Source organism: Odocoileus virginianus, chromosome 28, assembly GCF_023699985.2.
Source record: "Odocoileus virginianus isolate 20LAN1187 ecotype Illinois chromosome 28, Ovbor_1.2, whole genome shotgun sequence".
NCBI classification, from domain to species: Eukaryota; Metazoa; Chordata; class Mammalia; order Artiodactyla; family Cervidae; genus Odocoileus; species Odocoileus virginianus.
Window position 1 is genome coordinate 39,694,539 of NC_069701.1, and position 16,336 is coordinate 39,710,874.

The following is a 16,336-nucleotide window of genomic DNA, read 5'->3' on the forward strand; positions in this document are numbered from 1 at the left end:
TGCTTGGTGATCAGACCCTGGTTCATTTGACAAGTCCTCTGCTGCGGTGTTAGCCTGAGCAACCGTATCCCCACATGGGGTCAGTGGGCTACAATCAAGGTGTGGGCCTGGCCCCCTCCCTTCCGGAGGCTGCTGTCTGGGCCCAGTGCCTTTTCCATCTTCTGGAGGCTACCTGCCTCCTTATCTCATGGCCCCTTCCTCCAACTTCAAAGCCAGCTCCTCTCACTGTCCTGTTCTCTCTACCCTTGTGTTTACACCGGGTATCCTGGGATAATTCAGGATCATCTCTGCAGTTCAGAATCTTTAATTTGGTCACACCTGCAAAGCCCCCGGCCATGTAAGGTACGATGTTCACAAATCCTGGAGATTAGAACGTGGACCTCTTTGAAGAAGAGGGAGTGAGTGAGTGAAAGTCACTCAGTCGTGTCTGACTCTTTGTGACTCCATGGACTATACAGTCCATGGAATTCTCCAGGCCAGAGTGGGTAGCCTTTCCCCTTCTCCAGGGGATCTTTCCAAGCCAGGGATCGAACCTAGGTCTCCCATATTGCAGGCGGATTTTTTCCCAGCTGAGCCACCCAGGAAGTCCAAGAATACTGGAGTGGGTAGCCTATTCCTTCTCCAGAGGATCTTCCCAACCAAGGAATCAAACTGGGGTCTCCTGCATTGCAGGCAGATTCTTTACCAACTGAGCTATGAGGGAAGCCCTGGAGAAGAGGGAGGAGAATTTTATTCTGCTCATAACTTCTTGTTGTTCAGTTGCTAAATTGTGTCTGAATCTTTGTGACCCCGTGGATTGCAGTAGTCTGGGCTTCCCTTTCCTTCTGTCTCCCAGAGTTCATATCCATGCCCACTGAGTAGGTGTTGCTGTCTAACTATCTCAGCCTCTGCCACCCCCTTCTCCTTTGGCCTTCAGTCTTTCCCAGCATCAGGGTCTTATTAATGAGTCCCACCCAGTTCCTCTGTCCATGGAATTCTCCAGGCGAGAATACTGGAGTGGGGGGCTTCCCAGGCGGCTCCGTGGTAAAGAATCTGCCTGCGCATGCAGGAGCCGCTGGTTCCAACCCTGGTCTGGGAAGACCCACATGCCTCGGGACGACTAAGCCCACGAGCCAGGACTGTTGAGCCTGAGCTCTAGAGCCCGCGGCCTGTGCTCGGCAGCGAGAGAAGCCTGCTCACCGCAACCAGAGCATCGCCCCTGCTCGCCACAGCGAGGGAGGAGCCTGAGCCGCCGCGAAGGCCCAGCACGGCCAGAAACAGACAGATAAACACCAGGAGTACTGGAGTGGGGGGCGGTGCTCTTCTTCAGGAGATCCTCCCAACCCAGGGACTGAACCCGGGTCTCCTGCATTGCCATAACTTTTACCAAGCACTCGCTTGGTACTGGCGTTTTGAACATTCTACACGCATTCTACATGGTCTCACTGAATATCACAATGGTAATCACAGACCTCACTGCTTTTTTATCATAATTTATTACTTTGAAGTATCATGGGTACCCATGAGGACATTTTGTTTTTCAGTTTGTTAGACTGCACCGGCTCTTTGTTGGCAGCATGAGGGATCTTTAGTTGCGGCCTCCCTGGTAGCTCACTGGTAAAGAATCCGCCTGCAATGCCGGAGACCCCAGTTCAATTCCTGGGTCGGGAAGAGCCTCTGGAGAAGGGAAAGGCTACCCACTCCAGTGTTCATGGGCTTCCCTGGTGTCTCAGACGGTAAAGAATCTGCCCACAATGCGGGAGACCTGGGTTCAGTCCCTGGCTTGGGGCGATCCCCTGGAGAAGGGAAAGGCTACCCACTCCAGTATTCTGGCCTGGAGAATTCCATGGACTGTAGAGTCCATGGGGTCACAAAGAGTCGGACACGACAGCGACTTTCACTTTCACTTTGTGACATCTAGTTCCCTGACCAGGGATTGAACCCAGGCTCCCTGCACTGGGACTGCAGAGTCTTAACCACTGGACCGCCAGTAAAGTCCTGAGGGCACTCTGGAGATGTGAGACTGAGGGTCAAGGGGCTTACACAGATTGCCCGAGGTCATGTGGTCAGTGGAGGAGCAGGGGGACCCAGGCTGACTCCGGAGCCTGGTTCCCATCTTATCGACATGCAGGGAACTGAGGTTCTGCAAGCCTCATGATGTGGCCAAAATAAAATGAAGTCTTTCTGACATACAAATACAGTAAAGTACAAAACAGTGGTCAGGTCGGAGCACTTTTACATCCCGATACCTGTACATCCATAGAAGCATCAACACAGCCAGTGCAGCTTCCATTGCAGATCAAAGCCAGGAAGCTTCCAGCCCCGGAAAGGCTCTTAGTCTATCTCACCGGCCTTCTCAGGGCTCACTGCTGCACTGATGTCTGTCTACATGCTCCAGTTGTGCCTTTGTAGAACTTTCTATCACTGACCATACGGCGCATGCTCTTCAGCATCTGGCTCCTTTCAGTCTGAGGACTGAGGTTCACCCACGTTGTTATTCTGTCTTACTGCTGCGTCATTTCCATGGCACGAAGATCGTACCTTTTTTTAAACCCTTCCTACTGTTGACGGACGTTTGGTTGTTTCCTGCCGTGGCTGTTACACACGCTTGCCGCTGTGTGCAGTCTCACCTGTGTCCTTTGGGGGAATGCTCCGTGCACATCTCTTGTGCTGCGGGCGGGGAGTCGCCTGTCCTCAGGGTGGGCGCGCATCTGGGCTCAGTGGGCCCTGCCGGTTTCCCAAAGTGCTCACAATCTTTACGAGCCCGTCCTGGGTGGCCAGGCTGTGGGTTGGCGCCCGTGCGGTGCCCAGGCTGACACCGCGCCCCCGTGTCTCCGCGCAGGTCAGGAGCGGGTCGTGATTGCGGATGACCTCCCGCACCCCTTCGGCCTGACCCAGTACAGTGATTACATCTACTGGACAGACTGGAACCTGCACAGCATCGAGCGGGCCGACAAGACCAGCGGCCGGAACCGCACCCTCATCCAGGGCCACCTGGACTTCGTGATGGACATCCTGGTGTTCCACTCCTCCCGCCAGGACGGGCTCAACGACTGCATGCACAACAACGGGCAGTGTGGCCAGCTGTGCCTTGCCGTCCCCAGCGGCCACCGCTGCAGCTGTGCCTCACATTATACCCTGGACCCCAGCAGCCGCAACTGCAGCCGTAAGTGCCTCGCTCTCCCCCTGCCCCTCACTCCCACATGAGATCAGCCTGCCTCCGACAGATAAGGCAGAAAGACGCGTCTTACCTGCGGTGCACATGGGCAGTTGGGCAGGTTGTGCACTGCACATATGCATACTGCTACCTGGAGGCCCGAGCCGGGTAGAAGACCTGTTGCTTCATCAAGACATGATCAGATGGGCCAAGCCCGCAGCTGACGTGTCCCGTGGGAGGCTCTTTGGCTGTGAAAGCAGTCTCTGTCACTTATCGATTTGGACACTGTTCCAAATGCTTTTTATGGCACTTAATCCTCTAGTCCTGGAGAAGGAGATGGAACCCACTCCAATATTCTTGCCCAGAGAATCCCATGGACAGAGGAGCCTGGTGTGCTGCTGTCCACGGGGTCGCACAGAGTCAGACACGACTGAAGTGACTTAGCAGCAGCAGCAATCCTGCAGTCTGTGGGATAGGCAACATCACTGTCCCCATTTCACAGACAGGGACCCTGAGCACAGACACATGTAGTTACCCACCCAAGGCCACACAGCAGTGAGACTTGGAACCAGGTCTGAATCCAGGCAGGCTGGCTCCAGAATCCCCGCCCCAACCCCTTACTGCCAGCCTCACGCCCACTTGTGTGATCCTCACACTGACCCTCTAAATGAGGTCGGCCTTTTTTCTTTCATTCCGGTACTCAGACAAGCGAGGTTCAGAGAGCTGGGGCGTGACTTCCCCTCGGCCCGCAGGGAGAACAGACGTGTCCTGTTGGCAGTCTTTTCTCCTGTGACCTCACCAGAGCATTGCTTAGAACTCGGCCTCTGAGCAACTGTAGACAGTTTACAAAGCTCTTTGTCACCTGGGGCCTTGTGTGAGCCCCTCGCGGCCCTGGGTGTTGGGAGGACTGGGCGTCCGCGGTCCAAAACTGTGGATGAGGGACCCACAGCGTCGAAGGGCGAGGGGCTTGGGGGCAGTCCTCGGCTGGTATGTGATGGGACTCCCCACTCCTGGGCTCCCTTTGGTCCTACTATCCATTTTCCGGGGGGCGGGGCATAACCTCGAGAAGTCAAGTGGAGGCGCAGGTCATCCACCCCCCAGAGGGGATGTGACCTGGGTGCCGGCTTCCACGGTTGCAGACCCAGGGCCACAGTTGGATTCACGTGGTGCAGCCGTAGCTCTGACAGTGGCCTCTGCACATTCTGGGTCCTGGCAGCCCCGGGAAGCGCCCGCTCCTGGTCTCACTGTTCACATGGTTTTCGGCTGTTCCCTGGGGCTCATAGAAGCCCCTGGAGAATCCCACAGTCACCAGAGCATCTCACACACTTGTCGGCCAGAGTCTGAGGTTCACTGCCTTTCCCTCCTTCCGACTTAAGTCTTGATAATCTAAAGAAATGGGGGCCTTTCCTGGTGGTCCAGTGGCTGAGACTTTGCCTTCCAGTGCAGGGGGTGTGAGTTGGTTTGGGGGATAGGATCCCACGTGCCTCTCGGCCAAGAAAACCAAACGTAAAGCAGAAGCAGTATTGTAACAAATTTAATAAAGACTTTTAAAATGGTCCACATCAAAAAAAGGGTTTTTTTTGTTTTTTTTTTTCAAATGAGAGGCTTCCCTGGTGGTCCAGTGGCTAAGACTTTGCTTTCCTGATGCTTAGGGCTTGGGTTTGACCCCTGGTCAGGGCACTAGTCCCACGTGCATCAACTCAGAGAGTGCATGCTGCAACTGAAGGTCCCGCATGCCTCAATGAAGGTCCTGTGTGCTGTAATGAAAACCCAGCACAGCCAAGTAAATGTTTTTCAAAAAGAAATGGATATCTAGTTTTAAAATAATACATGCACTCATAATAAAATACTGAAACGACAGAGACACGTGTAACACAGAGAGTCAAATTCCTCATAGTCCCCCCGGCCCCCCGCCAAGAATCGACTGTGTCCTCCCAGCCGTTTTTCACGTCCGTCTCGTAGGTACACACACGGACCTACTTTTTACCATAGGATGCGATGCCATCCTCCCCGCCCCCTCCCTCTTCGGCGCCGACACTGACCGGCGGCCCTTCCTCTGTCTGCCCCCCTCCAGCGCCCACCACCTTCCTGTTGTTCAGCCAGAAGTGTGCCATCAGCCGGATGATCCCTGACGACCAGCGCAGCCCAGACCTCATCCTGCCGCTGCATGGCCTGCGCAACGTCAAGGCCATCGGCTACGACCCGCTGGACAAGTTCATCTACTGGGTGGACGGGCGCCAGAACATCAAACGAGCCAAGGACGACGGGACCCAGGCAAGTGTGCCTGTTGGGAGCGCTGGAGTGTGGAGGGGCAGCCGGGGGGTGCGCTTCCCCGAGGAGCTGGCCCTGGCGGCTTCTAGGCCACCGCCACCCCCTTTTCTTAGCAGAGGGGGTTCCAGGGGAGCATGGTGGGTGGTAGGTGATGATCTGGGCCCCAGTTGTGTCCTTGTGGGGTGTCAGGCTGAGTTGTGCAAAACCCTGAGATGATGACTCTTACGTGGAAACCGGATTTTGCAGTTGTTTACAGAGTGCTGGTGGATGTCAAACCGTGTGGGATCTTTTTTTTTTTTTTTCCCCTTTCCACAGTGGTTTTGTACAAGGACAGTTGGTATTGGTTAGATTTATTTTTTATTCCAGAGGAGTTGTATACTGTCGGTTCTGCTATGAGGCACTGTGTGTGTTTCTGAAAATCACCACACTGTGTAAAATGGTGCAGAACAGACCCCAGGTCTGATGGGGGGCGGGACCAGGAATGCAGCTCTCAAAACTCCATCCGCGACAAAGTAAGCCAAAGAGAGGAACCTGGTGATGCAGAGGCCCTGCCCTGCACTTTAAATGGTTCGGTACGTAAATGCCACGGCAGATATGGCCCTTGACCTTTCAGAGACCTGAAGTTGGCTGCGGACATGGGAGTCGGAGGGTTGCAGTTTGTGGGTTTTTGGTGGAACTGTGGAAGGAGGGTTGCCTGAGATGGGACGTAACGTTGAAACCCCAGGATGGACGGTTTCTTCTCCCAGTGCACGGGGTCTGAGGGGCGCTGGAGGCACGTGTTCACGCACCCCCTGCTTGGTGCGGTGCCAGCTGCGTGCTCTGCACCTGCAAGCGTTTCTCCTGGATGGAGTTGTGCAAACTCGGAAACCACGCTCTGCTGAACTTGTCCCTGATGCATCACAGCGTGGGAGCAGAGGCACATTTTCCAAACCTGAGTCTAGCAGAACTGACTGCTTTTCTGTGTTAGGTGTGTGTGACCCAGGCCAGGAAGGTCGTTGTTGCTGCAGCCTCCAGGCTCATCCGGCGTATCCAGCCGTGTGACAGGGAACTGTGGCCAGAATCCCAGTAGGACACGCCAGCCTGGTCATGCCAGTTTCGAAAGGCTCCTTTCACAAAAGCTGTGAAACCCAGCCGTCTCCTTCTCGACCAAGTAGCCCCTGCAATAGCTTATGTCATCGTGGGGGAGTCTTGGCACTGTCGTGACAGCAAGGCTGTTTGTGTCAGGAGGGCTTTCAGAAGATCTTCCTGTCTGTGACGTTAAGTGTTTCTGTTCCCTGCCCCGAGCTGGGGACCAGGGCTGCCTCTACAGCGGGCATCATGAGACACTTCATCCGGCAACAGTGGCCAGTGAACCGTCCTTTGACGAGTGTGTCCTTGGTGGATGCTAGCAGCTCCAGCTGTGCCCAGGTGGGCGCAGAGCCTGGGGAAGATGGTGGGAATGGATTTCTTTCATCTCTTCCTGGCTCAGGTGACTTTGAGTCCTTTGGAGAACGTGAAGTGTTAATTGATGGACTGTGGCTTCCCTGCTGAGAAAGTTGCTGGGTGCAAATTGCCTTCAGGTCCCACAGAGAGGCCGTTCTTTTGTGTTCTTTTATGGTGTCTGCAAAACGGGGGAGGACTTTGAAGAATAAGGCCCTTTTAAGAGCACTTAAGCTAGATAACGTTCATTTCCCTCCCTACTGAACTCTGTTTTCCTGTGGCTTTGATTATTTGGAGCACCACCCCCACCCCAAGGATGGCGTTCTTCATTATTAATTGCGTGCTCAGTTGTACCTGACTCTCTGTGGCCCCGGGGACTGTAGCCCCCCAGGCTCCTGTGTCCTTTGAATCCTCTAGGCCAGAATACTGGAGTGGGTGGCCATTCCCTTCTCCAAGGGATCTTCCTGACCCAAGGATCGAACCTGCATCTCTCGCATCTCCTGCACTGACAGGAGAATTCTTTTACCACAAGTGCCGCCTGGGAAGCTCATTATTATCTGCTTGGCTTTTGTTTTTCTAGTTAATTTTTTATTCTTTCATTGTGGTAAACATACATTACATAAAGTGTACCATTTTAGCCATTTTGAAGGGTACAGCTCTGTGGCATTAAGTACATTCATACTGTTGAACTCCCATCACCACTGTCTGTCTCTGATGACAGTCTATCCCCGTTAAACACTAACTCTCCACCCGCCTCCTTCTCCCCCGGTCCCTGGCACCCACCATCCTGTTCTCTGTCTGTGAATCTGACAGCTCTTAGGTCCTGCCTGTAGATAGAACCACACGATCGATGTCTGTCCTTTTGTGACTGGCTGATTTCACTGAGCACAGTGACCCCGAGGTTCATCATGGCAGGTATCAGAATTTCCTTCCTCTTTAAGACTGAATAACATCCCACTTCATGTACAGAACACGCTTTGCATATCTGTCTACCCACCAGTGGAACGGGTTGCATCCGCTTTTGGGCCACTTGGTTAAGGACCACTCTGTACTGTGAGGGGGCGGGCTATTGATGGTGACATTGAGTTGGCTTCTGTTAAGACGGTTTGTGCTGGCATTGTGCTGTTCCTTATGTGAAACCTGGAGTTCGGGCTTTATGAAACTGGCCAGCCGGGTAAAGTTATCTCCTCGTTCCTGTCTGCCCGGGGAGGGACGTGGGCGCTGTGTCATTATACCAGGCACTTTTCTCCGCTGGTTGTTCCGATGACTGTGTGCCCGGCTCCCACATACCACCGGGCTCTCCACGGGGAGCCCGACTCTGGCCAGGGCTGGCTGGAATCTTGCTTTACTCCCAGGCCGTCGGCTGCACTGGTCTGTGGGCTTTGGCCAGAGAGCTCCGTGGCTCCTGAAAAAGGAAGGTGCTGGTTGGAGTTGATGCTGCCTCCTAGGGCCCACAGCTCCCAGGATGTGGATGTTGTTACCTGCAGAGATGAGAGTGGCATACTTCTAGTTGCTCAGCAGGGCTGGACCAGAGACTGCCGGGTGTGGAGGGGGTGGGACGGTGTGGGGTTCCTCTCCAGCTGGGTCCTAGAGGCTGGGCCTGGGGAAGGGGGCTTCCTTTTGCCTGCAAGCCACCTCTTGCCCACCAGGTGACTTGTGGTTTTATTAACTCCTGAAAAGAGGCAGATAAAGAGGGTCTGCGATGAGCTGTGATCAGAGCATCATTAGAAGATGATGCCTGTCTCAGGAGAAGGGGCTTTTTATCCAGACCACTGGGGGCAGCAGCCCAGGAGTTTGGGAAGCCCCTCTGCACCACGTCAAGTCACCTGAGCACTCAGGGGGACCACATCCACCGAGGGGTTGGGCTCCGGCCTGGGAGGGAGATGAGAGGTGCTCTTCCTCCAGCATCAGTTCATGAAACGAGGGATTCCCTGTCAGTGGCTCTGAGAGCCAGGCTCATCCCTGAGATGCAGCGGATGGCACGAAGTCGGGCAGAGCTCCCGGGAGAGGCTCAGGGTGGAGACCCAGAGCGAAAACAGCCTCTGAGAGGGGCCCGCAGTGCCCCTGTGCTCCCAGGATACACTGCAGGGCGGCTCTATACCCTCACCTGCCCTTGAATTGCGCCCCCCAGCCTCTGACCCTCAGGGAAGAGACTGAGAGGCAGACCTCCAAGCTGGACACCTGTTGTCCCAGCACCCTAAATTTTTGTGGTTCAGTCGCTCAGTCGTGTCTGACTCTTTGTGACCCCATGGACTGCAGCACGCCAGGCTTCCCTGTCCTTTACCATCTTCTGGAGTGTGCTCAAACTCATGTCCATTTAATCAGTGATGCCATCCAACCATCTCATCCTCTGCCACCCCTTTCTCCTCCTGCTTCAGTCTTTCCCAGCATCAGGGTCTTTTCCAGTGAGTCAACACTTCACATCAGGTGGCCAAAGTATTAGAGCTTCAACCTCAGCATCAGTCCCTGAGTACTTTAAAAGACAGTAAGACTTGAGAGTCTTAATCCAAAACCTGGGTCTAAGGAAACAAGAAGGGAGGAGATACCTTGAGCCGGGGGCCTGCGATCCTGGCTGACCACTTGGCCGCCTGGCAGCCCCCCTCTCTGCGAGCAGGCCCAGGCTGGCCAGCCAGGGTGGGGCGGCAACCATCTGGGTCCCGTGCCGTCACCAGTGGCCGGGCCTGGCCCAGAGCTCATGGTGAGAACTCCCCCGGAGGCTGTCGAGGGAGCCCCTTCACGCTCAGGTGGACGTGTGGGCAAGAGCTGGTTGGAAAGGAAAGGTTCCAAACAGGGTTGAGATTTTGATGCTCGCTGTGGACCTGGTCAGAGGCCTCCGCCCTCCTCGCCGCGTCTCCAGTGGATGCCTGTTTCTTTACCGTCCTACAGCCCTTCGTTCTGACCTCTCCGGGCCAAAGCCAGAACCCCGACAGGCAGCCGCACGACCTCAGCATCGACGTCTACAGCCGGACGCTGTTCTGGACGTGCGAGGCCACCAACACCATCAACGTCCACCGGCTCAATGGGGATGCCATGGGCGTGGTGCTGCGGGGGGACCGCGACAAGCCGAGGGCCATCGTCGTCAACGCCGAGCGCGGGTGCGGGGCCGCCGCGGGCTGGGGTGCTGTCCCTGCGGGGGTGTGCCGGGCGCCTTTCCCGTGCATGCTGGCCTCTCGGGCTGGGAGGGATCTTCCACCCCCAACACGCCCATCCATCAGGAGCTCCCCAGAGTCCCTGCCACCACAGCCAGGGGTCGGCGGGGTGAGGCAGCGCCAGCTCATTCCCAGTCGTGGGGAGGAGGCGGAGGCAGCCAGGGACGGCCTGAACTGAAAGCCTGTGCAGGGGTGGGGGCTTTGCTGAGAGACACAGGCAGGATATGAGCTCTGGTTCAAAGGTGTCGGATCATCCCGTCAAATTTGAACCCTGAACAGCCATCCTTTCCATAGCATCCCAGGTGGTGGCAAGTTATTCGCTTGCATAGGTCCCACCACTAGGAGGTCACTACCTGACTGGGAGCTTCTTCTTTCCACGAAGCTCCCTGACCCTCCGACCGTCAGCCCTCAGGTTCTCTGGTAGGCTGAGACATGTGGACAAGTGTGGAGGGTCCCGGAGGAAAGGACCAGGGCAGGGGGCGCCCAGAGCCCCATGACATGAGGTTAGGAACGTCTGGAGGTGGGAGGCAGCAGCATGGTGGTCACCCCAGATGCCCGCAGGGCTGGCCATTCAGAGCCAGAGTCACACCTGTCCAGGCAATGTTGCTGGGGCTCCTGCCCAGGAGCTGTCATGCAGACCCGAGTTCACATCCCGACTCCATCACTTCCTGCCTGTGTGACCTCAGGCAGGTGACGTGACCCCCAGGGACTCAGTTTCCCGTGCAGCACCCGGGGGCTCCGTTAGTGCTGGCGTTCTTCTGGAACCAGTGGAGGGGCCGCCACAAGTGACCACAAACCGGGGCTTCAAACACGGAGGCCTGTTCTGTGGTTCCAGGGGCCAGAGTCAAGGGCAGCGAGGCTGTGCTCCCGCCAGAGTCTGTAGGGGAGGCTCCTTCCTGCCTCTCAGCTTCGGGGGCCCTGGGTGCTCCTAAGCTTGTGACTGCGTCCCTCCACTCTGCCCCCGTTATCATGTGGACCTGTGTCCCGTGGCCTCCTCTCTTTCTTAAGGCCGCTCTCACTGGTTGAGGGCCCTTGCACAGCATGCGGGATCTTAGTTCCCTGACCAGGGATTGAACCTGTGGCCCCCTGCAGTGGAAGCTCGGAGCCTTAACCAACTGGGACCTCCAGGAAGTCCCAAGGGTGGCCTCATCTTGATCCTTAATTACATCTGCAAACACCTTGTTTCCCAGTAAGGTCACATTCCGAGGTTCCAGGTAGTGTGAGGTCTTGGGGGACATTCTCCAGCCCTTCCAGGGTGACCTTTCACCTTCGGGGGCCACCCCCTCGAGGCCGGGGTCATGTGACTGCTCACCTGCTGGATGTCCGCAGGCTCGGGGCCAGTCTCTCTGGGGCTTTGCCGAGGACGGGGCAGGATACAGCAGGTCCTCACTGCCGCCCTCTGCAGGTACCTGTACTTCACCAACATGCAGGACCGCGCCGCCAAGATCGAACGCGCCGCCCTGGACGGCACGGAGCGCGAGGTCCTCTTCACCACGGGCCTCATCCGCCCCGTGGCCCTCGTGGTGGACAACACGCTGGGCAAGCTCTTCTGGGTGGACGCCGACCTGAAGCGCATCGAGAGCTGTGACTTGTCAGGTACGCGCCCCAGGGCCTCCCTGGGGATTGGTCCCTCGACAGCCACTCTGTCGGACCTGCCGGGATGCCCACCTTCCTAGTCATCAGTCACACGCCACAGTCTGTTGGGGGGCCTGCTGCGAGGAGGCACGTAGAGTCTCCCAGCCACATTCCAGGATGTGGGACCCAAATGATTCCTGATTGGTAGAGTCCAGGGAGGCTCAGAGAGGGTGAGCCAGCTGCCCCGGGCCCCCAGTGTGGGATGGAGCTGGGATCCTGTGCCCTTTGCCTCCAGCACCCGCGCTTACAGCTGCTTGGCCATGGCTGCCTTAGTCTGGGGGCCCCTGGGCTGGAGAGGAGCAAGAATGAGAGCTTGGAGGGGCTTTTCTGCCAGAAGTTGGGGTGGGCTGGGGGAAGGGGAGGCAGCATGCTTTCAGGGGATCAGCAACTTGGGTCCACGGCCTTGATCACAAGGCTAACCCAGGTGGGAGCAGGGCTATCTGAGAAGAGGTCTCAGGTCTGCCTGCTTCCAGGGAGCATGCCCAGCCTGAGCCCGGCGTCCCCAGACTCCCAGCAGCCCTCCATTCTCCCAGAGCGAGCATGAGCTGAGCACTTGGGGTCAGCCGCCACTCAAGGGGTGCTTATCCCTCTCACAGGGGCCAACCGCCTGACCCTGGAGGACGCCAACATCGTGCAGCCTGTGGGCCTGACTGTGCTGGGCAAACACCTCTACTGGATTGACCGGCAGCAGCAGATGATCGAGCGTGTGGACAAGACCACGGGGGACGCACGGACACGAGTCCAGGGCCGCGTCGCCCACCTGACCGGCATTCATGCTGTGGAGGACATCAGCCTGGAGGAGTTCTGTACGTGGGGGGTGGGCAGTGGGGGTGTGTGGGGGCCCCCGAGGGGAGGGAGCGCCTCTGCACAGACCACAGCAGCCCCTGGACTGGCCCCCTTGGAGAAAGGGAGGAGGGCGGACCAAGGCCAGAGGAGGGCTGAGGCCGTTTTCTTTCTGGCTGTTGGCTGGGCCCAGTCTTGGTGTCCAGAGGCCACCCTCAGGCCCTCACCCCATCCCCTTCTCCATCAGCAACAGATCGGACCACTCTGACTTCCGTTTCTAGCTCTCGAACCCACTCTGCTTTCCAAGTGCCTGCGATGAGATTTGTTTGGCCCAGCTTTAGATGAATCACCCTCTAGACTGACTCCAAATCAACTGATTAGTAACCTTAATTACACCTGTGCATCCCTCTGCCAAGAAAGGTGATAAAACCATGGGCATGATAGCTCATCACATCCTCCCCAGCTGGGAAGCAGGGTGGGGAGTTTGGGGGCACTTTAGGATTCTGTCTACCACAGCCTGGCTGTGTCCAGGGGCCTGAGAGAGGGATGTCTGTAATCGGGACCTCGGGTTCCGCTACCCGGTCCTTGGCTATATGTGGATATGGAGGTGTGTGTGTCTAAGTGTCTACCTGTCTCTGTCTTCTTGCTTTTCTCTCTTTATTCAGTACGTACACCTGGGCTGCCAGCTGAGTGAGCAGGGCCATCATTGTCCTTGTCTTGTGATGCCCACGGTCTGGCTGCCTTCAAGGCCCTGGGACTGCCCAGCCTCACCCCAGCCCAGCCTCGCCCCAGCCCAGCCTTGCCCCAGCCCAGCCTTACCCCAGCCCAGCCTCACCCCAGCCCGGCCTCATGCCTCGGCCACACTGCATTTTGACTGTTTTGTACCCCAGCCCTGTTTTCAGCATATTACTACATTATATATGTTATTTCACAATAATTTATAATTTCAAATGAAATTATATTTTGCAGCTGAAAAGAGTAGAACTCAGTGAGGGTATTACTTCCCCTGCCACCCGGCCAATAAACACAAGGAGGCTTGGATTTGCAGCCAGAGCGCATGCTTTAGCCACTGGGACTTTTTCTGTTAGGCTTCCTGCTCACAATCAGGGACGTGACCTCCGAACTGGTTGCTTCTTCGTTGCCTGCTTGGTGGTAATTTCTGCCCTTGTGGTCATCAGCTGGGTCCCAGATAAGTGAAGTCACCAGGAAACTAGCTTCTAGGTAACCGAAGCGCCCCATACCTATGGGTTAGCAAGCTTGTGTTCATCTGGCCCCTTAGTCCATGCTCAGCCAAGTCACGGATTCCTGGGTGTCACTGGCGGATGGTCAGAGCGGTGAATGCCCAGCCCACAAAGGTCAAGACCCGCTGCCTGCTGGTGTCGGCAGAAAGCCCCTTGGAACTGGGGCCGGGAGGGCCAGGAAATGTTCAGTGAGCAGGTGTGAGGTTGGAAACCGGGGACGCGTCTGTGAGCACCAGTGTGCGGGGTCTGGGGTGCCATGCAGAGGCTCCTCATTTTGAGCGAGCGCGGGAAGTCCTTCGGTGGGCTCTGCCGTGTTGATCTGGGACGTGGGCCACCCATTCTGCGTCCGCACGCGACCCCACAGCTAACCTCTAAAGCAGGGGTGGTGCACTCTGCAGCCTGTGGGTCCCTGTCGTCCTGGCTGCCTTTGCCCTGCAGCTGGCTGACCGGGAGTCACGACCGGTGGCCTGGCCTGTGAAGCCAAAATTATTTACTTTCTCATTTTTTATGGAAAAAGTTGGCTGACCCTGCTCTCAACTATGACTCTGCCATTTTAAAAACACCTAATCCTTGAGATTGAGGAGGAAAAACCCATGATTTGTCTTCAGGGGTAGGGGTGAGGAGCAGAGTGCTCTTTGCCATTTCCTCTCACTTGGGGGAGGTCAGCCACCCTCCCAGACTCCTAACCATTGTCCAGAGATTGGGCACCGGAGGTTAATGGAATTGAAATATTCAAGGTTCCAGGGGTTCACCACCTTTACTATGTTAATTTCCTTGTGTGTTAGTTTACTGCAGCTGCTGTAACAAGCAACCACAAACTGGGTGACTTAGAGCAACAGAAATGTATTCCCTCAAAGTTCTGGAGGCCAGGAGTTCAAAATCAAGGTGCCTGCAAGGCTGCGCTCTCTCGGGAGGCTGGGAGTGAGGGGGCTGGGGGGATGGGGACCAGGGGGAGGGCAAGGATGGTTCATGGCTACAGGTGTTCCTGTGGCTGCATCATTGCAGCCTCTGCCTCTGCCATCACATGGCCTTCTCCCCTGTCTTCACCTCCTGCGTGCTTGCATGCTAAGTCACTTCAGTTGTGTCTGACTCTTTGCGACCCTATGGACTGTAGCCTGCCAGGCTCCCCTGTCCATGGGACTCTCCAGGCAAGACTACTGGAGTAGTTGCCATGCCTTTTTCCAGGGGATCTTTCTGACCCAGGGATTGAACCTGCATCTGTTATGTCTCCTGCACTGGCAGGCAGGTTCTTTACCACTAGCACCACCTGGGAAGCCCTCACCTCTTATGCAGTCTCTTATAAGGACATTTGTTAGTAGATTTAATGCCCACCCAGATAATTCAGAATCAGACCCCATCTCAAGATCTTTACTGTGATCACATCATTTGCAGAGACCCTTTTCCCCAGCAGAGGTCACATTCTCAGATTCCAGGTATTAGGATGTGGACACACAGGCGAGCAATGTAGCATGATGGTTGTGGGCACGGTGGGAGCTGGTGCGGAAGGCTGAGGTGTGACGTCGGGAAAGTTTTAGAAATGCTTTTGGCCTCCACTTCCTCATTGGCAGAATGCAGCATCCACAGACACAGGCTCGCCTGGCTGCCCTAGGAATGAAGTGAGAGGGTTGACTGCACCCCTGTAGGAGTGCAGTTGTTGTGAGGTCTTGCCCGGCCCTCACCCCCTCCCTCCTCTAGGCTGAAGTCCTGAGACTGGAGGCAGAGTCCGACCCCCTCCTTCTTTTCTCTCCGCAGCAGCCCACCCTTGCGCCCGCGACAACGGAGGCTGTTCTCACATCTGCATCGCCAAGGGCGATGGGACACCACGATGCTCATGCCCAGCCCACCTCGTGCTCCTGCAGAACCTGCTGACTTGTGGTGGTAGGTGTGACCTTGGCACTTTCTGTTGGGACACTGAACAGGGACCTGGTTCTCTGCCTGGCATTTTTTTAAAAAATCCAGAGTCCTTGTGGCATCCAGTGTTCAAAGCAGACTGTCTTGTTATTTGTCCTCTCTTCTAACACATGCATTTCAAGGCTATGAATTTCCCTCTAAGTACTGCTTTAGCTTCATCTGGCAAATTTTGATGTTGGATGGCATCACTGACTCAATGAACATGGGTGTGAGCAAGCTCCAGGAATTGGTGATGGACAGGGAAGCCTGGCTTGCTGCAGTCCATGGGGTCACAAAGAGTGGGACATGACTGAGCAACTGAACTGAACTGAACAAATTTTGATAAATTGTATTTTCATTTTCAGTTAGTTCAAATAGTTTTTAATTGTTCTCAATAATTCTTTGGCCCTTGTGTTATTTAGAAGTGTGTTATGTAACTTCCAAATAGTTGGGAATTTTCTATCTATTTTTCTGTTACTGATTTCTAGTTTAATGTCATTGTGGTCTAAGCATACACATATGATTTCTATCCTTTTAACTTTGTTCAGATGTTTTCTTCCCCAGCTTGTGGCCTGTCCTTGGTGAATACTCCTTATGAGCTTGAGAAGCTATGTCATGTGCTGTTGTTGGGTGGAGCGTTTCTATAAATGTCAGTTAGATCCAGTTGAGGAGCAGTGCTATTTAGGTTGTCTGTATCCTTCCTGACTGCTTGTGCTGTCAGTTACTGATGGAGGTGCTGAAATCCCCAATAATGGTTTTGTCTGATTTTTTCAGTAGTTCTGTCTTTTCCCCGCTTTCTACCCTTGACCCTG

The 16,336-nt window shown here is 55.5% G+C and overlaps 1 protein-coding gene across 2 annotated transcripts in view; it reads left to right on the forward strand.

Annotated features, from left to right (window-relative positions):
• LRP5 (LDL receptor related protein 5) overlaps window positions 1–16,336 on the forward strand; it is a 125,577-nt gene that overhangs the window by 93,207 nt on the left and 16,034 nt on the right. For both annotated transcript variants that reach the window (XM_070457758.1, XM_070457759.1), the window contains exons 12-17: window positions 2,822–3,145; window positions 5,211–5,410; window positions 9,713–9,921; window positions 11,381–11,571; window positions 12,207–12,416; window positions 15,387–15,512. In XM_070457758.1, coding sequence (XP_070313859.1) covers window positions 2,822–3,145; window positions 5,211–5,410; window positions 9,713–9,921; window positions 11,381–11,571; window positions 12,207–12,416; window positions 15,387–15,512 — 1,260 coding nt within the window. The remainder of the gene's footprint in view (window positions 1–2,821; window positions 3,146–5,210; window positions 5,411–9,712; window positions 9,922–11,380; window positions 11,572–12,206; window positions 12,417–15,386; window positions 15,513–16,336) is intronic.